The 23567-nt window shown below is 40.6% G+C and overlaps 2 protein-coding genes across 2 annotated transcripts; both read left to right on the top strand.

The window, feature by feature from the left end:
• Window positions 1-6249: 6249 nt before the first annotated feature.
• alx3 (ALX homeobox 3) lies at window positions 6250-11038 on the top strand. The gene is made up of 4 exons (XM_085345188.1): window positions 6250-6601; window positions 9989-10263; window positions 10410-10535; window positions 10688-11038. The coding sequence occupies exons 1-4, from the start codon at window positions 6250-6252 to the stop codon at window positions 11036-11038; spliced, it is 1104 nt and encodes a 367-aa protein (XP_085201314.1).
• A 3090-nt stretch (window positions 11039-14128) lies between these two features.
• Window positions 14129-20605, top strand: rbm15 (RNA binding motif protein 15). The gene has a single exon (XM_085344925.1). It carries the CDS (start codon window positions 14258-14260, stop codon window positions 16826-16828), a length of 2571 nt encoding a protein of 856 aa, XP_085201051.1. The 5' UTR covers window positions 14129-14257; the 3' UTR covers window positions 16829-20605.
• Window positions 20606-23567: the final 2962 nt, after the last annotated feature.

Genomic DNA, 23567 nt, shown 5'->3' with positions numbered 1-23567 from the left:
AAAATCGAACTCAATAAACAAATAGAAATAAATTGTATTTCTTTGATTATGTTACAATTCATTATCGCGCAACGAAAATGTGTTTTTTAAAAAGGAAAACAAAATAAACCCTTTTCTTCTTTCTTTTACCGATTTTCTTTTAAAAATACAACTTACCATAAATATTTTTTAAATATCTAAAGCAGACGTTCGTACACGTGAGAAAATACGTTTTAATGGCTTCTTCAAAGAAATGATTAATATAAAAAACGTCTCTAAAAATCTATTTTGGAGTTCTGTATTAAAGCAGCGATTTTATTTCAATGTCACAGAAGTGGCGATAAACCAATCGGCTTTATGCTTCCGTTTGTCATCGTCAGGTTTTGCATATGCATTTTAAAAACTATTTTATTTAGACCTACATATTTTTGAAACTCATGTCAGAGCCAACTTGACATTGCTTTCTGCGTGCTGTTTATCCATTTCCAGACTTAGCAGCACCGGTTATCTGGACCTTTTTATTAATCATCTCACCGGAAACCCGCAGTGTCTGCAGGACAGGAGAACCTGGGGAGGTTCCTGTTTTCTAGCACTGGATAATGAAAATCCCATGATCTCCGGTCCGTGCGGTTCATTGCTGGTCACCACATCTAATTCAATTCCGAGACTCTGGTCGTGGGTAGATTTAAACCAGCATCAATCAAATTTGGGCTACTCACCTCAAGAGCCAGCGCTTAGGAGCAATTTGTCCAATGTTGGGCCTATATTATATATTTCCCCCAGAAATAAACCATTACCTCAAAAAAAATGCTAACTCAAAAAAACTTGTCCAGTGGTTAAAGCAAACAAATATCAGACGCAAATCTCCTACAGAAAAAATCCATCGACATCAAGGAAACAGCCTTATTGACCATTTCTAATCCAATGCTTATTTAAACCTGCGACGTTGATTGTCTGCTAGTTTATGTTTGACTTCATTCGGGGGAAATGGACCAGCTGAGAGTAGCAAAGTATCCATTTAAATGATAAAAATAAGAATTGATATGCGGCTACATAAATTGACACTTGACAAACGACCCAGATTTGTTTTACGGGAAATTGCAGGCTATTTTTCAGTCTCCGTTACGCATGCGTCACCGCCTATCAGAGCCGCTTTGCCAACAGTCCCCAGCCTGCTTTTAAACGCATTTAGGGATTATTTATTTTTGGCTCTGGCGTGTGTCCGCTGTATCGAGGCCTTGCCGATACATCCAGATGGTTTTGCTGAAGTGTATGTTTACGGATTCCTGGAGATTGTGCGGAGTGAGGCTGCACCGGTCTGTCCTTCATTAAGCCACTCAGAGCATGGAGGCTTTTATCACGACAGACTGCGCTTTCATAACGACATGTTGCCGGACACACAGCGTTTCTGTGTCTGCGCTACTGTGCAGAGCGAGCCTCCTCATTCATGGCCGATAGAGAGGATGTTAAATGCTCCTTTTAAAGTGCTGAGACGTTAGAGTTGAAGATAACGCCTGCAAGGGGCCTTTAGCTTGTTGTATGACTGCACCCTTCAGCTGCAAATGTTTCAGATAACATCAATGATTTTTGGTTAAACTAGGCCTGTTAGAGACTGGTTCCTTTGTGCATTTGCGCCAAAAAGCTAAAAATGTATAACATAAAAGTTCTCATTGTGATTATTTTTATTTTAAACTGACAGAACTGACAATTTTCATAAACTTTAGTATTGCTGTGGCCTATATGCACCTTTATGGTAGTTCTGCCTTGAATTTTAATCAAAAAATCCCTCATTTCTAAAACACAGAGAGAACTACACTGAGCAGATATTGCAACAAGTCTTTTTATTTTGTTTATTTATGTATTGATTGATTGATATATTAGTCATATTAATGCCAATTTCCATTCTAATTAGTTCTGAAATATTGCACTATTTGTCAGTGCAGACTGTCACACGGTGTCTTCTGGTTTGAAAATCATCAGGGGGCTGACTGAGCAGTTTAGTATGAGGTGATCTTTGTAGCGGAGAAGTATGGAAAAATGTTTCTGTTCAGCGATTTATGCTCCTGCAAAGTTCTATGGAAAATAGTTTTGTTTCATGCAATCAAATTCATCAGAAAAACAAAAAACAAAACATTTATAGTTTATTTGTCTGCGTAAGTCTGTGTCCCTTCATCACTGATGTGGACAGGTCTTCTACTGTGTGTTGTGGCTGTGGGTCCTTTTTGCTGCTAACACTCACTGGGTTCCAGTGTGCACTATGACGCCTCGTATGAGGTCAGAGAGAGGACAGCAGTCCTACTTCCCATTTTCCTTCACCCCCCCACTCCCCAAACAAGCACCACTACAGCAGACCAACTTAAGCTTTAGCTTCCCATAATGCACCTCTCTAGCCAACTGACCCCAAGGTCGGCAGCTGTCAATCTTAGCCTCAGCTGGCTCTACAGCTTCTGGACATTGACTGGAGGATGTGAGGGAGGCCTCTGAGAGGAGCCCCGGCTCTGCATATGGGATCATCTCTGTGCATTCATGGTGCCTAATTAAATTAGCAATCCTTCTCCTATTCTAATGCAAACCTCAGGTTGAATTGCCACCCTGAACGTGAGAGGAAAGGCCCCAGGCACTGATACCCGGACAAAGACAGCCAAAGTTGTACTTCATTCTAGCTGGCAGTCTGTGATGGTATCCATGTGGCAGGTGGATCGTAGCAACCCCTCCATCTTCTTGCTTGCTTTTGGGGTGGGATGGGGTGTGTTTGTGTGTGTCTGGGTGTTGGGGGGCGGGCGGGCGGGGGGGGGGGGGGGGGGGGGGTTACTGAGAAAGACTAGGTCACATGTGACAAACTGTATTCACCTTCATATTGCACTGATAAATTATTGCATGTACGTCTTAAAGGCATTAGAGCCTGAATATTTTACTCAGCAGACTATTAAAGTGTGTGTGTGTGTGTGTGTGTGTGTGTGTGTGTGTGTGTGTGTGTGTGTGTGTGTGTGTAAGTGAGAGGATGTAAGGTTTCACAGGTCGCCCTGTAGACGTGGAAGTGACTTTAGCTTGAGGGCTGCACAGTGTGCAGTGAGAGTGCAGGGTCACCTTTATCCTATCTGTCTGTGCCCAGAGCAGGGAAGGCAGTGGAAGGAGGTTGGGGTGGTGGTGGGGAGTTGTAGGACTCCCAACAGGCTGAACTGATTTCCTGTACAGGGTCATGCCCAGGACAGACTTGGAGGACAAGGGTTTAAGACCGCAGGGAGTAGCAAGCGGCACTGGTCATGACACATACCAGGAGAGTTGATGCTATTTTCTGCTATTTCAGTGTTTTTAACCAACACATACTTACATACATACATATCTGTCTGATTTACTCAGATTTGCACATAATGTGCTCGTTTAATAATGGAAAAGTACAGTACTTGGTTTAAGGCTGGAATTTCAACATCTATTTTAGTCTAAAAGTAGGAGCTTTAAGTTCTTGAATGAATGGATCCTCCACAACACCAAGATTGATTAGCCAAGCCACAGCACACATGAATTTCTATATAGACCTAAAGAAGACCTTGATTCCTCAACAAATCTAACATACCCACACAATCCACTGCATCTTGTGCTCTCTTGATGCAATATTTATATAAACACTGTAACCTGGGGCAGCTCAGAGATCATAGCATGGTCCTTCTTCCTCTTGCCCACATTTCTGGAATGCATTTACTCAGCTGGGTCTGTGAAAGAGAGCTCTGCTGCCTCGGGCCACTGAGGGCATGCTTGTCATGAGATTTGAGGAGCATATATACGTGGCTGCAATGTGTACATCTTAAAACTTGTACACCTCTAACGGTGTTAAGAGGTTTTTAATGGTGGTCAGCCAGACAACTACACCTAAGCTTAAATTTATGAGGAGGAACACAGAGTGTGGGAGGATAAAAGGTGGCACTGTGGTTGTGATTAACATGACAACTCGACTGACCCACACATGTTAATCTAAGTCATGTTACTCATAAATGTCATTATGCCTTATATCTAAGGTCACTAATCATTTTAAACTTTAAGGGGCTCTTCTCTTTAATACAAGCAGCATTGTCTTTGAGATTCGAGTCCAGAAAAAGTTTTGTTTTATTCCAGAAACACACTTTTTGTGAGAGAATGGGTAAAAGAGGGAGGTTATTTTTTTTATCATCTGCTCACTCCATAATGGACAGTGATTGTTATTAATATATTTCTCATTGATTCATTTGGCGGATTTGTTTTTTGTTTTATTTCTTTTTACAGAAAGAATTGCAAGTTTTCTCAGATTTCTTTAATTTTTTTGTAGCTCACTTTGTGAGCAAATTTCTTTCTGCAGAGAATTCCCCACACTCAGCCGAAAGGTGGATACGCTGATACTGAAGAGCATAAACTGGAATTGTAGGAAGCTCATGTGGCCTCTCTGGCCAAATGGACCCTTGTTTACGCACTTGTCCATCACTGGAGCCGTGTGAGGCCTCAGGTATCCAGAGAGATGTCCCCAAACCCAACAGCACCATGGCAGAACCTGGTAAGTGCACAGTGTTTACATGAGGTTTGTCTAGATCAGAGATAAGGTGTTAATCAAAAAGCCTTTTCAGTTAATGCTGAGTCTGTTTCTGAGGATGTTTTCATCTAAAGGGCAAAAATGAAACATTGATCTAGTGCACAAAATATAATTTTATGACCTTATTTTTGATATCGCTGTTTTATAGTAGAAGACTCTTATTAAAGCCGATGTCACGTAGTTAACAGGACAAAAAGAAGAAAAAAACGCACAATCTAAGAATAAAATGGCATAATTAAAACTGTGTATCAGCAGGGAAATGTTATGAGCCTCATAACTATTGTTTTGTTTTTATTATTTCTTTCACTATTATTTAGCACAGCCGCATGAACTCGGCTTCATAGTTTAGAGGAGAACGACACACTGAAGACTCATGCACACACACATGCAACAAAGTTGGTATTTTGCATTTAATCTGTCTGACTTCTACGGTAACAATTACCGATATTTCGGCCGATTACTGTTTCAGAGATGGCTGCTTATTGAGGTGTTTTTTTTTCTTACTCCCATTTTGTAAGTGGATTAGAAATGTTCTTGCGGTTAAAAAAAGCATTTCATACCGCCTCTAAAATCTCGTCCTTTACAAACGAGCTCCTGGAAAGGATATGTACTCTTTAATATATATTTATAACATTTTTTTTGTCACCGACAGCGTATTTTTAACGAACACAATTTTATAATTTTCATGATCTATTAAAAAAAAGCAAAAACAAAAGAAATCAAAAGAAAACAAACAAAACAAAACCAAACAAAAAAAGGTTATCACAGTGGAAAAACCCCCACTTTTAATGTTTTTATCAGTAATTAGCTTATTTGATCATTTATAACAATTTTATCGTCCCAGCGACGTCGGAATTCATTTGAATGGACACCGCAGACACCAAAAGCAACACTAGGGCTTTTCCCCATTTGTTAAAAGTCATTTTAATATCACAAATAAAAGTCACAAAACAGCGAATACTATTGTTTTCTTTTATCTAAAAAGATATATATGTCACCTTTTCTGGTCACAGGACAAGTTTGTATATGTATCATCAATAGGATGTACAAAAAAAATAAAGAAAGAAAGAAAATAACGTTGCTACGTATTCAATACTTCATACCTGTTTTTCATATAGATCAGAATTATAATATATATAATTTTAATGCATATAATATATATATTAGAATGAAAAAAAAAAGTTCAATGAAATAAAACACTAACGGGCAGAGTTATGGTATCCGCCATTTTTATCGTTATTATTATTATTATTTTATCTTGTCACTTTTCTGTGCGTAAACTGCACCGTCTGATGCCTGCCTCTCCTGTCTCGCTTGATTTCGTGATTAGGATCGTAACAGCATATGAAACAGAAATTAAATGCTTAATTGGAAGGACAGAAACCACACGTGATTGAATTTTTGGCGGATTATGTCAGACTTGTGGAGAAACGTTCTCTCTCTCCCCCTACCTCGCTCCTTTTCTCTCTCTCTGTCTTGCTCTCTCTCTCTGTCTGTCTGTTTGTCTCTCGCACACACACACACACACACACACACACACACACATGTGCGCGAGCGCGCGATCAGTCCCGGTTTCACGGGTCTTTGTTTCTGATCTGTTAAATCCCACCCACTTGACATGAACATAGAGGAGAAAAAAAAATCTCTCACTCGGGCGCCCACGTTAACGGCACCCAGTTGCTGTTGTCGACACAGCCTGCTGGACCTGTAAGATGGAGACGGAGAGCTGTTTGCCTTTCTCTTCGCAGACCAGCAGGAGGACGCCAACAAACTCTCCGGGACTCGAGCACGGCGGCTCCAGCTCCTTTCTCCCCTGCGATGAGCTCCAGAAATCGCACCTTCCTCCGCCTTCTCTTCCACACCGTCTCAGCCTGAGAGGGGATCTCTACGCGACCGCAATGGGGAGGTTTGGTGATGCTGCGGTGGACTTTACGCACGGCGCTTCTCCAGCGAACCCGACCGGTTCACCGTCCAAACACAGCAAGTTCTTGGACAGTATCAACCAGGACCAGAAAGGGGTGGCAATAAGCGGCAAACCGTCGTTTTATGAGAACAACACGGACGGTGAGTTAAAGAGTTTTTGAGTGAACATTTACTGGAATTAGCCGCGTCTTAACTATCTCAGTTTTAACTAAAACAAAGTGCAGTAGCTTGATAGCGGGCTTTGGATCAAATAAGAATCATTAAAAGTACTTTACGTTTGATTTGCCCCACCCCCTTTTTACATTTTTTGTAACTTAGGTTTTTCTAAAGAAAATGCTCGCCATCATTCACTTGGCAACTGGTTGAAAAAAATAAGTAAATGGGAAAATCAAATATGGAAATCATTTTACACTTTTTTTTCTGGTTATTCAATTCAGTGGATCCTTTTTACAAATAATTTTTAGTATGCTGCATTTTGTGTACTTTTCATATAGTAATAAAAATAAAACAAAAGTGCATTTATGCAAAGAAAAGTGTGGTTGCAATAAAAATGTCACCAAGTTTTCTTTTTTCACTTAACAGTCCTTGATGTGAAGTTACAGAGGTTAAAGGTCAGCCTAACAGCAAGTTGGGTGTGTCATTAGACTACTACTCTTCTTTTCAGGCCAGCACTCAGCTTGGTATCTCTGTGTTTTTGCAGACGCTCACGCTTTCAGTTTCTCCTTCTTTTGCAGACTTTTTGGTCACACAAAACAGAACTGACTTTGTTTTGCAAGCACGGAGTTGCACAAATGTCAGACACGATCGCCCACAAATGTCCATCTTGGGAAGGAAAGCAACCGCTGTATATGTTGAACTGAAGCCTGAAGAAATTATGTGGTCTTTCACTTGTTTATTGGTGCTGATGATTCTGCAAAGCAGCAGAGGATATCAGCCCCGATAAGCTTCTCGGTATATCAGTGTCCAGAATAATATACATTAGTTTCATTCAAGTTAATGCCAAAGACAGCGAACACATTCATTAAATTTTCTTTTGCACAATTACTTATGATAACACGATAATATCAGCCGGCTTCTTTCGAAATTAACTTTTATTTTAATTCTTGCTCAAGGAAAATGAGGTGTGCGTGCTTCCCCTTTTCCTTTTCTGTCTTTATCTCGTGCGCGCACACAGACATGCGCAAGATTTCCACTCATAACTACTTAAATAGTTTGATTTATTTTGCAGTTTAATGCTTATTGGTGCGAGTGTGTAAACCAGCGCATGTACGTGCAGAACACGTGCGCGCGCGTGTGTGTTCTTACGTTTTCTCTTTTAAACTTTCAAAAGCAGACGCGTCTTCCTGTTTCGTCTGCAGTGAGAGGAAAGTTTAACGTAAAAAAACCCAAAACTTTTTTACATTGGTTTGTAATATTTTCTAGTTTTTCGCAATCAGCTATATTCTACTATAAAAGTTGAAAAAAATTAGAACGGTCAGATTTTAACTCAGTTATGATGATTAGCCGATCTGTGGCTTTATCGTCGGGCACTAAAAGATTAAAATTTTAAAAATACTATATAGAAAAAACCCAACGATTCTGAAATGCAAAAGCAGTCCTTTATTTTTGCTTTTCTTTCTTTCATTTGTTATTTGGGAAGATGTAAATTCTTTTGGTGAAAAGAGAAAAATTCAGTTTTAATGATTGCACGTTGTTTTTGTATTTATTAGACTCATCTTCGTTGACACTCATTTTCTTTACGTCTGTTTGTTTGTGTTTGTGACTGTGGCGTAGCTGCCACAGTTGAGTTTTTTTAGATAAACTGCATGCACAGGCTTAATATTTCTTTTATTATTCCTATTTTACTCCTCAGAAATATGCTTCATTTTTTTCCAATCATGTTTAACCTTCTTATACTCCACAGATACCATGTGCTATAATAACTTAATATTTTAACTGTGCAACTTAATAACTTACTACACCAATCACGGCTAATAAATATTCTTTATTCAGAACTGAACAAATTCAGAATATTTTAAAACCTCGGAGTAACATTTTGTCCAAATTTAAGACAAATTTAAAACATTAAAATCCATAGCAAAATGCCTGGAAAAATGCCATTTAAATTTCCACAGTCGCAAAACAATAGCTCATCGTGCTCGCAGCATGATATTCCTGCCTTTTCATTTTGAACTTATCTCCTTTTTGCCTTTTCCTGCATTTCATATAGATCTCCAATTACACTTGAGTATAGTCATAGCGGATATGGGTGCTTGACAAGGTAAAAGCTCAATGCCCCCTTTTTTTTCCTGCAGTTGAGTATATTTTCAGCATGTGGTGTAAGGTTGGAACTAATGGACTTGAGGAAATTAATGTTGCAATAAAGAGTGTTCTCTGTTGGGCCCTATATTGAATTAAGAGCACAGCAAAGTAGTGTTTCAGCTGCCCAGAGTGAGTGAGTGCCTCCTGAAAGATGGAAAGTGGTTTTGTTTCGTAGCTCAGGGTTAAACATAATGAACTTGGACAACAACATCCAAACACTGCAGGAGGAGCCCTTTCCATGGTCTGTTAACAGGAAGGAAAGTAACGCTTTGAGATTTTCCCTCACTCCTGAATGTAAATGGCAGAATATATAGAATTAGTCCAAAACAATCATGTGCTTTAACAGATAAAAAAAATTGTGTTTCTCTTAGACTTTCTCTACATGCAATGTAAAGAGCCTGGGCGGGACTGTTGCTGTGTATTGCTGCTGTATAAATAACAGTTAATTCCTCTCTTCAGATATTTGTGACATATTTCAACAAGTTCCTATCAAGTGTAGGTGACCCTGAAAATGCCCTTTGTTCTGCATATTTTAATCAGCAGGTTAAAGTTTAGCCAGCTTTTTGAGTATTTTCTACCTAAATATGGCTCGTCTGGCTAATCGGAGTAAATCTGAATTTGTGTTGCTTGTGCATTTTCTCTGGCGGCTCACAGTTTTTAGTATAATTTGGGACTATTTTCTCAAACTGAGAAAATAGTCACATACATCACAGACAAAACTTTTGATGTGATACACAATTTGTGTTTATTTTAACTGCAGTGTGTTGGTTTTAAAATGTGTCCATGTGGGCCAAAGCTGTTTCCAGGTGAGCTGTGCTGGTTTAAAAAGGACTGCTCATCTCTATTTCTTTGCACAAGGGCCTGAAAAAGCTTTCAGCAACTTTGTATAAACTATGTGAAAAGAAAAAGGAAAGTACACAAAATCAACTCTTTCTGACCAACAGGTCATAAAGGCCAAAATGAGCAGCAGCAAGACAAACAAACCAGATCATTCATTATGTTTGCAGAGATTTGTACTTAAACAATTGTAAAATCTAAATAAAATTTGGCGTTCCATAAAAAGTCATTTAAGCTGTATCTTCAGGCAATGATAGTCTCAAATGATTAAATTTCAGTGTATATATTGATGCAGATGGACTTAGAAAAAACTGTTAGAATTTGTATATGATTTTATATTTTTTTAGTGGATGTGTAACTTTTCCTTTGCGTTTTCCTGCCTTGCTTCAGTTCGGGACAAAGACACTCCAAAAACCATGGGCTATCCTGGGATTGTCACGGACTGTTGTGGCAAGCTCAAAGAGCCAGGCAGTGGTTTACAAGGAGATTCTATCGCTGACTCCATTGACTTATCTGGCAAAAACAAGAAGCGACGTAATCGCACGACCTTCAGCACATTTCAACTGGAGGAGCTGGAGAAAGTGTTTCAAAAGACACACTACCCCGACGTGTACGCCCGGGAGCAGCTGGCGCTGCGGACGGAGCTCACTGAGGCTCGGGTTCAGGTATGCCAGGGCAACTCCATCACAGTTGACACCTTTTTTATTTTCTAAATGTAATCAGAAGAAAGTATGATGCCCTAACAAAAAGTTGTCTTCTGGAAATTTACTGTTATACTATTTTGTGTTATAATATATTTTATTTTTAAAAGGTTTGGTTCCAAAATCGCAGAGCCAAATGGAGGAAACGAGAACGCTATGGGAAGATCCAGGAGGTTCGCAACCATTTTGCTGCTACATATGACATTTCTCTTCTTCCTCGCCATGACGCATACCAGGTAGGCCAATGTAGCTCTCACATGGCATGCATGTTGTAGTCGTAAACTTAACATCATAAAACCTGCTGAGAGATTGCTTTTTGTTTTCACTGTACAGGACTGAACAATATTAAAACTTTTGCTGATATCATTCTAAATCTCTTCCTATCCAGATGCAGAGCAATCTGTGGCCGGGGGCAGCTTCAGGAGGAGGCGGTGGTTCGGGTGCAGGCTGTGTCCTAGGGGCTGACTCTATCTCCTCATCCTGCATGAGTCCGTACCCTCACCCCCACAGTAATCTGCAGGGCTTCATGGGCATGCCCACATCCTCCAGCCACCCGCACCATCACCATCACCCGCCTCACCATCCAGGCATCAACAGTCTCTATTCTCTCCACGGCTTCCCAGGAGGCCTCGGGTCGCCTTCCATCGAGGGCCCCGAGACCGAATACAAGCCAACAGGCCTGGTGGCGCTGAGGATGAAAGCCAAAGAACCAGGCAGCATTCTCTCCTGGCCAACATGACCATAATAATGCCAGCTCCCCATTATGCACTGACTGAGCCGCAGCATATTACAGTCGTCACCCATACACGATCCCAGATGTACATTTGTGGATTTGACTCGAATATTTCCTCCAAACATTTATATAAATCAACTTAGAGACGTGTTGCTATTCAGAACTGTTGGAACAGGCATTTTGCAAACAATAAGGCCAACTTGAGAATCTTGCACAAAACCCAACTTATTAATACAAACATTCTTGTTTCCAGTTCTTATTTTGTATCACAGTGCTGAGACCAAAGAGGAGAATTATTTAAGCATGTAAAAAATGTATCATATTAATCCCTTTTAATGTCTGTTGTGTTGTGCGTGAGTAATAAAGGGCTCCATGTAAATTTAACTGTCTTATTCAGCAGCAAACTATTTTGGGGAAGATGGATTTTCTTTTTCTTTCTTTTTTCAAAATGAACAAAAACCATCTCAGTTATAATTATTTTAGCCATGACTCTTTTGCAAAATAATAGCCATGTTTGCGATGCAAATATAACTGGCAATGTGGTTATGAGGTAAAAATACTTTACAGACTGTGGAGAAAAAAAAGGTTTCTGCTGTGCGGAAAGTGTACAGAGTGAATGTGCAGCCCGCTAGGCTTCACTTCAAGTTGCACTCCATGCATCAGGGGAAAGTGGCAGGTTCATAATGGAAAAACTAACCTGGTGACCACACTTCACTACTGATAATAAAGTAGATAACCACAGATGGTTATGTATTTGTCATGCATGTCCTACCATGTGAGGTGTTTAATCGATTACTGTGGCTCGCAGCATATTTTGTATGCTGAGGCCAGGTCAAGGTCAAATGTCTTCTGCATCCATGTGTACAAGCAGAATAGAACAGAATATACTCACATTATCCTGAATGCTGTCCTAATAATCGTTTTCAGAAAAATCTCCCCAAACAATTTATGTTATTGTCAAGGAAACATTGAATTGCATGGTACATCCCATATGGTGTGAATTACTAAATGCCAGTGCATTCATGTCAAACTGGCAAACATTTCAATCTGTGAGACTGATGTGAATTGAGAAAAAGAGTTTCACTGCGGGACAAAGCCCCGCCAAGCTGAACTCACTCCCCGGGAGTGTGCATGGCTTTCAGGGGAATATATTGGCTCCCCTTTGTCTTTGCCTGCTTCGGTTTGACAGCGATGCAGGGGCGGATTAGCTGCCTTCCCCTAAGTCTGTGCCGGAGTTTCCTGAGAGCCACTAACATGTGGTTCCAATAGAAGAATGCAGAAAGCCATCAGAAACACTTTCCACACCCACAGCTTCAAATTCCAGCCAGTCCCTGGGAGACGGCAGCTCTCACTGCAGTCACATAGTCCCCCTGATTAATTCCCAGATTAAGAGGAGAAGATAAGAAGACCTGTCAGAAGGGATTGAGGAGATTGCTGTGTTTAGGAAAGCTAGAGAAATAGCAGATGGTGGATCAGAGCTTAATTTTGATATTTATTTTTACAGTGTGAGCAGGTTAATCAAATCCACCCGTAAACAAAAGAGGAAGCTTGGTGGTTTACTGATTTTGATATTTTTATTCCTTAAAACAGTCAGAACAGCTTTAATAGATTAACTCAGGGGCTCATGATCATAGTTTGGCTTATTCTACTTCAAAAATGTCTCAGAGTGAACACACGGTGATGTCATTTCACTATAGGGGGCCATAGGTTTTCATCAAGCTCTCATTAAAGTTATCATGCTGTTGCATTGGCTTTGATCTGTGTTAAATCAATGTATCAGGATCCAAAGAGCCTCTATGAGTTTTTCAGAAAGAAATGAAAAATGATGAGTCATCGCTGCACAATGCTAGAGCTAATCATCACTCAGTATGTCAGGGTTGCTAGCTGTAGACTGTCACAAGAGCCTGGAAGCTAGTATACCCTCGGCCTCATTATTTGACTAAAAAAATATGATTTAAGGCTCATTAAAGTCTGTAAAGCTGACTGCTGGCCACTGCTCTGAGCTTTGATCTCAACAAGATTGATCTTGGCTTCAAGGTGCAGCTATTGAGACACAACAGATAAGCTACTTTTATTTAACATATCCCACTAAGGTAAACAAAGTAGTGCACTGTGTGATTGACTCGGTTTCAGCAGTTTGTCAAGGCTGCTTCCAAAATTTTATCGCTAGGAAAAATGTTTTGGCAGTTCATTCGAGAAAATCAAATATTCAGAATATAAAATGTTTGTGCCGAAGTGCAAACAGCAGTGCTTGATTTGAGCCAAAGCATGACTTGTAAAAAATGGGGAAATACTGTGAGACATTAAAGAGCAGACATTAGTAGGTTGTGATGCTTTCAACTTAAAAACTAAAGTGTTTTAATCGTCTCCATGAAAAGGCTGTAATATCTACTGCTACATGTGGCCTACACTGTAGCAGATATTAGTCAATATCAGCAGCTTGATTTGCTCATATAGTTGCCAGGAAAGGCCCTTTCCGCTCAACGCTAAGGGGAGTGGGCTGCTGCACTTTCTGTTCAATACTGCCATCTTGTGGTACTGGATCTAATTGAAGATAAAAGGATTATCTGCTGGCCCCGACACCATAATTAAGTCTCACCTCCCGGGAAAAACGAAATGAATAATATTCTTACAAAACCTGCCCACAGTATTATGCTACAGTTAACAGTGAATGGACAGCAGAAACTGGCGTTGTGATATAAGCAATAAGATTTATCTTAAGTCTTAAGGTGCAGCCATTTAGACCTAACAAATAGGCCACTTTTATTTAAATAAGTAGAATAGCATACAGCTCAACAAAATAAAAATATAATATGACAATGCAAGTGTCTTAATAAGGTAAAAGCTTTTCTGAAATTTCAAAGGAATACAAAATACAAATAAAGTAAAATGTACGTTTATATTTAAACAAACACAAACAATTTCGATAACTTATTTATTAGTTTTTTTATTTTATACTCAATTTATTAAGAAAATATAAAAAATATAGTGCCTGCCGCTGGGTGATTGACGTGCGCTTTAAAGCTTCCCACCCACTTTCTAACCAATCAGAACGAAGGGGTGGGTCTTCGAGCTAATCTTTACAAAATGGCGACTGTTGTTGTTTTGCCGCAGGGTCAGTGAATAAACCTGTTTTTCACTTCAGTAAATTTCTGCATTAAATTGCAGAAAAAATCGCACCAAGGAAGAGCAAGTGTCCCGACGGTCGACACCGAGTGGGCCGAAATGAAAGGTAAAGAGCGGTCGCCGATTAAAAAACGCTCCCGGGCCCTGGACGATATTCGAGACAGGGGAGGATGCCATCCGACCAGCAAGAAAATGGGGGCTCTGTCCGTTTCCAGTGGGAGTAATAATGGAAACAGTTCGTCCAAAGGCGACGGCGGCTCGACAAGACGGAGTCTCCTCGGGGAAAAAAGAGACCGAGATTTCGACGGTCACAGCCGGACTGGAAATAATCACAGTTGTCAGTCTGCAGCTGCTGCCGCCGCCGCTGCAGCGAGCTCCGTGGGCAAAAACCACAACCTGAGCCTGACGCTGGATTTAGCCTCACCAAGGACCACCTCTCGGGGTGAGCCGCGGTTGCAGCCACCCAGCACAGAGAGTGAGTACAAAACGCTCAAAATCAGCGACCTCGGCACTCAGCTTAGCGACGAGGACATCGAGGACGGACTCTTTCACGAATTTAAAAAATTTGGCGATGTGAGCGTCAAGATAGGTCGTAGCAACGACGAGCGGATAGCCTTCGTAAATTTTAGGAAGCCGGAGGACGCCAGAGCGGCTAAGCACGCCAGGGGACGGCTGGTGCTGTACGACCGGCCGCTGAAAATCGAGGCGGTCTACATCAACCGGAGGAGAAGTCGGTCTCCGGTGGAGAGAGACGTGTACGGTGCGGCTCAAAGCCACAGACATTTGCAGAGACCCCTCTCGCCCACCGGGCTGGGATATAGAGACTACCGGCTGCAGCAGCTAGCCTTGGGACGGCTTCCTCCACCCCCACCCCCACCTTTGCCGAGAGAACTGGAGCGGGATAGGGAGTTCGCTCTGTTTGAAGCCAGAGCACGCCCAGCCTTCATTGCAGAACGGGCAGCTTTCCGAGAAGAGGATTTTATTTCTCCAGAAGATGACCAAAGAGCTAACAGGACGTTGTTTTTAGGCAATCTGGATATAACTGTCACAGAAGCAGACCTCAGGAGGGCCTTTGACAGGTTTGGAGTCATAACAGAAGTGGACATTAAGAGACCAACACGGGGGCAAACCAGCACGTATGGATTTCTGAAATTTGAGAATCTTGACATGGCTCATCGTGCTAAGCTTAGCATGTCTGGTAAAATAGTGGGCCGCAATCCCATAAAAATAGGCTATGGGAAAGCAACACCAACCACGCGCCTGTGGGTGGGTGGTCTTGGACCTTGGGTTCCCTTAGCTGCCTTGGCAAGAGAGTTTGATCGCTTTGGCACTATAAGGACCATTGACTACAGAAAAGGGGACACTTGGGCCTATATTCAGTATGAAAGTTTAGATGCTGCACAAGCAGCATGCACACACATGAGAGGCTTCCCACTGGGAGGTCCAGAGAGAAGACTTAGAGTGGACTTTGCAGACACTGAACATCGTTATCAGCAGCAGTTCCTGCAGCCTCTCCCAATACCACCATTTGACATGGTGGCTGAGTCATTTGTCCACCGTGCCACACCTGAACCACTGAGGGTCAGGGAACGAACTCCACCGCCGCTTCACTTCAGGGAGAGAGAGCTGTTTCCTGGAACTGACTGGCCCAATCCTGCTATTCGCGAGCGAGTACGTGCCTCACCTTTTGAGCCTCTGGAGCATTTGGACCGTGAGAGGCGAACTCGTGAGCCCTGGTCTTTGGAAAGAGAGCTGCAGGGGCGAGAGCCTGCTCGAAAGCGGCGCATATTGGAGGACGGACGCCACATAGACCACTCCCCTGACAGCACTGAGAGGACAGTAAGACGCAGACGTGCTTCTCCAGATGCCAGTCCTGGAGGCAGCAGCAGAGATGGGGGGCGCTTTAGTGACTCAGAACGCCCCCTGCGGGGCGAGAGAGCCTCTCCTGCGACAGAACGCCACAGCAGCCTTGAAAGAAGCGTGTCAGACCGAAGGCCCAAAAGCCAGAGTCTGTCTGATAAGGGACTTTCAAGCAACATTATTTCAGCAGTTGGAGAGCGCAAGCGCAAGGCAATCGATGGTGGCAAAGGACCAGCCAAGAGAGAACGTTCTGAGAGCAGCTCAAAGGGAGGCCAGCCATCCAAGCTGGATGGCACCAAACTCAGTTTGGCCTGGCATGGTATGCTATTGTTGAAGAACAGCAACTTTCCAGCCAACATGCACCTGTTAGAGGGAGACCACAACGTCGCCAGCGACCTGCTTGTCGACAGCGCTACAGGAAGGCGAGTGAGCGAGCTAAAGATCACGCAGCGACTCCGGCTGGACCAGCCCAAGCTCGACGAGGTGTCTCGGCGCATCAAGGTGGCAGGTCCGGGCGGCTACGCAATCCTGTTGGCGGTTCCCGGCACCACAGAGGATGCATCTTCATCTGACCCTGCAGCTTCAACTCAGCGGCCGCTTCGCAACCTGGTGTCCTACCTCAACCAAAAACAAGCGGCTGGAGTCATCAGCCTGCCTGTGGGAGGAAGCAGAGATAAAGACAACACAGGGGTTCTTCATGCTTTCCCTCCCTGTGATTTCTCCCAGCAGTTCCTGGATTCCTCTGCCAAAGCTCTGGCAAAAAGTGAAGAGGACTATCTAGTCATGATTGTGGTCCGCGGAGCATCTTAAAGAAACAAAACACACTAAATTCAAATGGAATTAAAAAAAAAAAAAAAAAAAAAAAGGATCTGCTGTATGTCAGTAACTATTGCATGCTGTGTGTTCTGCATCATGGAGTACACTAGTATGGTTATTGAGTGTTATGTTACCATGTAAACCACTTAAAGGACAAACAGTGCCCCCCTGCAAAGCTAAAAGTATGTGTGTTTCTGAAGTTACTTTTCAGAGGTGTCAGTCACAATCATCAATCTGCAGTAATTTAGCCAAAATTCTGTAAAGCGGTTAAAGTTTAGTAAGCTTAATTTATGAACAGAGAAGTCATGCAGACTATATTTTTCTTTGTAGTTCATTTGCAGATTTAAAATGTTAGCCATCCAGGTCTGCAACAGAAAAAAGGAAAAAAGAAAAAGCAGGAGCGTTAGAAGTTTAAGAAGGGGACACAATAACAGCTCCATTTAAAATCGAACCACAAACTCTGTGTTGAAACCTCACCTTCCACAGGGTGCTAACAGTAACAGAAGAAGACATGTTTCTATTATAATGTCATGCATTAGACAAACAGGTGCTGTTATTGTGTCCTGATATTTGCACCAGGCTTTCAGAAAATACAAATTTTTTTTTCAAAGCTTTGAATTACAGTGCAATAATATGTCTACTATTACCACTTTTTGATGAAGGGAGACAAACGCGATTTGAATTGTTTTTCTTTTCTTTTTTTGTGTTAGAGGGTCGGTGAACTATCTCTGGTTACATTTCAAGGTCAAAACATGTTGCACAATTTTTCTCTCACCCACCACATTACAGCGTTGTCCCATCTCTCATTTATTTTCATCCTTAACAAAAAGTCAGGCAAATGAAGTGTGGTTCACTGAGGAAGAGTTGTGCAATGCCTTTTAAGTGTTACGATGCTCATGCTTGTCTGTCGCTGTGGATTTTGAAAACTGGAAAACATTGTGAAGGTCAGCAGATTCAACTTTCCTAGATACAGCTCAGTTTAATTGCATTAGAAATTCAGTTTGGAACAAAAGTACAGATTATGTTCAGGCTTGTTGTTTGGGTTTAGGTGTATTTGTCTTGTACTCCTCTGAATTGGAACGCCAAAATTGCAAGATAGACAATGAACTCAGTGTGAGTCCACTGGTAAAGCTAAATGGTCATGTCAACTCTGTATGAAATGCTGAATACTAACAGAATTTATTTTCAAGGGAACAGCCCATTACACATAGCGTAGTTTAAAAAACAAAACAAAAAAACAGCTACTAACATTTTTTTTTTTTTTTTCACAAAATATTTTATTTTGTGCATCCCTGTCTTTAGAAATGGTTGTGAAAATGTGAACTATGAAAAAGTATAATAGTAATGGATAAAAAGCTTAGAGGATTTTGTGTTGATTTGACAGACTGCTTCATTTATTTACCCTAAAACCAGTAGGTCCTTCAATAATAATAATATTAAATATGCCAGTACAAACCTAATATTTGTACAGTAAGTAGGTCTGTGCAATTTTATAGTTTTAGAGGTATCTTAACAGTTAATGTTGATTTTATTTTAGCAGTCTAAATTTGACAGTATTTCACTCACGCTTGCCAACATTTATTTATTTTTCCCCAAGGCCTACCCTGTTTTGTTTTGCCAGTGTAGTTTTGCCATGTAGTAGTAACCTGCCATGCACTATAATTTGCTGAATTTGGTTTAATATGTATTGAAAACATTTATATGTGGGGGGGGGAAAAAAGAAAAGAAAATTGTTGTATATGTGAACATCACACCCACTGCGGCTTTGGACTCTTGAGGAGACGAGCACAGAGCTGAAAACCTCTGCAGAGAAGGCACCCTGGTGGTTGTGAGTCCTCACTGATGAGGCAGCTTTTAAGTTGTGTAGCCCATCTGCACCTGTGATGACTTCTGTTTAAAATGGAAAAATTGAGCAATGTACACTTTGATGTCATGGGGAAGGAAAATCCGTAGAGCCCATGCGAAGCTGTTCACATACCTGCAAGTGCATTTGGGCACTTAATGTGACCGATTATCAATAAATTGTTCATTTGAAGGGAAACATGTTTCTTCGATGGAAGTGAATTGAAGAAACGAGCTGCCCGTACCTTATTGTGTTTCGAAAAAGGAGTTGTCACTTGAAATTTTGTTTCTGCACACGAGAGGGGAGACGATTTGCAGTTTTAGCACCAGTGAAGAGAGACCCCCATTTCGAGTGAGGATTGCTGCTTACTTGCAGGCCAGTTCTGACCTCCTCAGTTGCCTAAATTACTTCCTCCCTCACGATTCCTGCTTATGTCCTCAACTGTTCCTGTTGGCATGCGAATGACTGATCAGGATCGAGGAGCCAGAGTCCAGTTTGCAGTGGCGGCACGTGCCAGTATCCTGTTGTCTCCTGTGGTCGTTACTCTAAAGGTTTCATGTGCAGTGTTCCTGGGTCTGAATACGAGGCGAGGGAAGCTCATCACCTCCGTCGCACACTCCACTCGGGAGATTGTGGGCGACGCCGCTCTGAAATTTCCATAGCATCTACAGTTCATGCTGTCACTCTCACTGTAGAGGCCAAGCTGAACCACTGGGCTGATTGTCTTTATTACACTTTGCCCAGTTATATGAGTTGATTTGACTAAATGTTTGTATCAGGGAAGAGGATTGGGCCAAACCTCAGCTAGGAATATTGTTTGTGTTCTCCTCTGATTGAACTCTCTCCGAGGAGACGAGTGAGGAAGCTCGTTTGCTTTTCTGAAGTCGTATGCCGTCATCACCCGAGGTCTGCTGCTGCTGCATGGAGCTGAAACACAAGCAGGCCTAATCCTTTACCCTTTTTTTGCATCGCTGGAAGGAATCTACGATGCACCTCACCACTTCCCCAAATTCATCTAGGAGACTTGTTTATTTTGACAATTCCCTTTTATAAGTTTAAGACCGCTGTAGACAAAAAAAGAGGAAAGAAAGCTTCCATTTCCCCCAACAACCTGTTATAGTCATGTTAGTGTGAAAGCAAATGCTGTGTTCTGTGCTGAGGATGAGCCCTTGCTTCACTAGAGAAACATTGCCATCTTGAGGACCACGGAGCACCTGCTTTCCTCTCTCACCATCTACCTGACACCATACAGAGCTGCTATCACTAAAACTGCTGTACAGAGACAGCACGATGGTGAGTAAGGTGACCGAGCGCTGCCTGCCAGGTCTGTATCGTTGGCTTTGGCAGCAGTGGTGAGTATTGAGTGTCAACACCTCACGTTTTCCAATAACAAATGGACAGCAGCACGGTGATTTTCATTACTGGGGTTATTTTTCTTTAATGACAATTGGCATGAATCCCAAAGGGCATGTAGGACAGAATGAGAATACAGTGCTGCGCTGACCGTCGCCAGTTTTAAGATTAAGCTAAATAAAAAGATAAACTGTCCCAAATGATCAACAATTGCAAATTAAAATTTAATAAATTATGTGGAAACATTTGCTTGTTAGGCTACTGCAACTGCCACACCTCTAGATCACGTACAAAATCCTGGGTATTGTTTCTGCAGCTTTCAGGTCAATATCATTCTTTCAGAGATCAATCATGTCACTGATTGTCAGGCACTAAAGGCAACACTAATATTGTGCTCTGTGAAGTTACTGGTATAAATTCAGTTATAAGGATCTCATTCTTTTATTGTGTGGCAAAAGATGGCTTTAAGCATTGGTGATAAATGAATGCATTATTGAACAAATCCTTTAGTATGAAATTTGAGGTGCTTTGAGTATGTATCAGTATGCTCATACGAGATTTAGAGACCTTTTTTTTTTTTTTTTTTCACTCGACTGCATTTGTAACCTGTAGTTGCGGATTCCTGTGCAGATCTTAATTACTCTGACTAAATTACAAGTGAAACAACACTTTATTGATGTATAGGAATATAAAATAACTAAATGTAAGCCCCACCTTTACCAGTGAGATGCAGACACTAGTGAATGAGTAATTATAATCTGTATTTTATAATACTTGTTGTTAAATACTTCTTCCAAAATTGTTTCAAATCACTGTAGTTCCTTTTAAGAGTACTTTCTGTCATAGATAATATTAATGATTATGCATGCAGAAACCTTTAATTTATTATAGTCTCCAGTTAATAAAAACAAGCAAAATTAATTGATTGATTGCAGAGATCTAGTCCCAGATCCTCTAAATCCAACATAGAGCAGCTGAAGCTAGTAAAAATAAAAAGTCCAATCTGTGGTCAGAACTTCAGTGCGTGTTTTTTTGAGGCTGTGTAAATAGAAACAGAAACAGTGAGCTCAGATACTGTCAAATAGGACACTGTTTAATGGAAAGCAGAGTGCAGTAGTGTTATTAGGTATCACTGTACACTGATGTATCTTACAGGTCAGCAGCAAGATCATAGCTGGTAATGTTTTCTTCTGTTGTTGTTGTTTTTTAAATGTTCCCAATTATAGAAAAATCTACACAAATAGAAAGATTATTTAAATCACAGCTGTATAAAGTTTTTAACTTTTTGAGAGAAGGAATTCTGCAGATTCACACATTTCCAAGATTATTTGCTGAAACCGATGCAGCTTATTAGACCACCACCCAGTGTAAGGTTCATGCCACAACTAAATTAACAGTTTTGGTAATTAACATAATATTTTTTTAAATGTTTCTGTAATGGTTAATCCAGCAGTATGCACAAAATATTTTAATAGTTAAAATGTACCTGTTATTTTTATCCATGAATTCAAAAAATTAAGCACATGATGTTATTTTTTAACTTTTGATTAAGAAAAATTAGTTTTAGTGGTTGAATGTTATACTTGATTAATTTCTGACTTCTCAAATTTGGACATAAAAACATGAATTCAGTTTGTTAACAAAAACAAACAAGACATAATTTTTAAAAAAACGTATTTTAGACAGATTTCTAAAATATTTGTTTTCTCATTTTTTAATCACGTGCAGTCAAAAATCTGTTAAGCACTGCATATCATCCAACTATACTGACTCTGGTTATAGTGTCACTACTTACATGATTTTGTGCAATCAATGTTTGCAAACACCTTTTTTGTACATAAGTATTTTTGCAAATAATCTGAAGCGAAGTATAACACTGTGAAATAAATCTCTAAGACCGAGGTACGATATGATATCCTTGTTAATACATTATTGTTAAAAGATGATCTGATTTGCTGTTATGGCCACAAAAACCACATATTCATACTTGCTTGTAGTATCCATGCTGACTGCAGTGTAGTTCGTTGTAGTGTTAAGCACCAATTTGTATATTAGCATTTTATGCTGGTGAGATTTCCTATTTCTTGATAAGTGTTTCTAATATAACTTTTTTCTTTTCTTTTTTTCACCTGACACACTTTAAAGTGTTAAAGTTTGCAGTCATTTTGCACCTTTTATGAGTGAAACCATGTTTGTATTTTTTTTTTTTTTTCCTCTCAGGGTTCAGCTGGACAGCTCTTTGTTCCCAGGATACTTGACACACCACCAGGTGTCATCTGCAGTAAGTACCCCGTATGTTGTGAGTAGCTGTAGCATGAAATCTGTGACAGCTGTAGATGAATATCTGGTATTTAGGAAAATGAGTGTAATTCTTATTTAGCACGTCCTGATAATGTGTCAATAAAACAAGTTTATTTGTTAAAACTTGTGTTTCTTGGCCTGGTGTTAGTTTGTCATCTGAATCACACAATAACAGACTGAGGTACACATCAGTTTATTACAGCTGACCTGCACACTGTTACAGCGCTTAAAAATGAACTCTACTGGCTTAGAACCAGAAATCTATGATTGGTTAACCATATCTCCTAAAGTCAATCAGTTAAAAAAAAAAAATCCAGGAGTGAGAGTCAGGAATTTAAAATAAGTACCTTACCGAATAATGTGTTTGCTGCAACAAAAGCATCCAATCAAATGTCATCAAACGGCACATGGATATTGTTTAAGCGTACAGCTTCTTAACATATCCAGATAACTAGCAAGTAAAATGATCCCTAACCCAAATCTACCTTTAAAGCATCAAATACTTTTCATAAAAGATGCATTATAGTACAAAATAGTCAGTGGAACTAAATCACAAAAGCATACTGATGGTGAATGCAACTCGTGAGCCAAAAGAGCCTTTGTGCATGACTGCTGTTATAGAAACAATACAAAGAACCTCGCTCAGTATTGTGAAAAAGAGTTGAGGGGGAATAATTTGGTACTAATTGAGACAGCATTCTTTGAGCAAAAGCCTCATTCAGCCACACGAGGGCAGCAAAACAAAGCGCACGATTCAATTAAGACATTAAAAATAACTGAATAGTGGGTGGTCATAGTGGTTTAAAATACGTACATTTTTAACCAGCAATAAGCTTCAAGTTGAAGGTTTTTTCTAATGTGATCTTTGGCTGATATCAGAGGAAGTTAGTAAAAGATACATTACCTTGTAAGGCAAACAGTGGTGAAAAACAAGGAATCCACTGAAAACAAAGAACAAAACAAAACCCTCTCTACAATAAAAAAAAAAAAAAAAGATTTAAGACTCCCATGTACAAATACAATATCATTAGAAGTTGCATTGCCATTCACTGGCTGCCTGCAGGCACTTTAAAGACTGGGCAACAGTTTTAAACAGTCCACTTGTGGCACTGTGCATTTACATGGTCAACATTACACTATCAACACAGTTGGTCAGAGACATACAAGGACGTACAAGGATGACAAAATAACAAACAAAACAAGAACAAAATGCTGCTGTTCAGGGGAGCTCGTCGG

Source organism: Diplotaxodon limnothrissa, linkage group LG20, assembly GCF_057381915.1.
Source record: "Diplotaxodon limnothrissa isolate DT_005_m linkage group LG20, D_limnothrissa_male_GT1.1, whole genome shotgun sequence".
Taxonomy (NCBI): domain Eukaryota; kingdom Metazoa; phylum Chordata; class Actinopteri; order Cichliformes; family Cichlidae; genus Diplotaxodon; species Diplotaxodon limnothrissa.
This window is presented reverse-complemented; position numbering and strand designations above follow the sequence as displayed.

What these genes read in the sequence shown, in the direction of transcription:
- alx3 (XM_085345188.1), top strand. Translation starts at nt 6,250, where the DNA reads ATGGAGACGGAGAGCTGTTTGCCTTTCTCTTCGCAGACCAGCAGGAGG. An exon ending in TTATGAGAACAACACGGACG is followed by an intron (nt 6,602 to 9,988) that starts GTGAGTTAAAGA and finishes GCCTTGCTTCAG; the next exon opens with TTCGGGACAAAGACACTCCA. An exon ending in TCACTGAGGCTCGGGTTCAG is followed by an intron (nt 10,264 to 10,409) that starts GTATGCCAGGGC and finishes TATTTTTAAAAG; the next exon opens with GTTTGGTTCCAAAATCGCAG.
- rbm15 (XM_085344925.1), top strand. Translation starts at nt 14,258, where the DNA reads ATGAAAGGTAAAGAGCGGTCGCCGATTAAAAAACGCTCCCGGGCCCTG.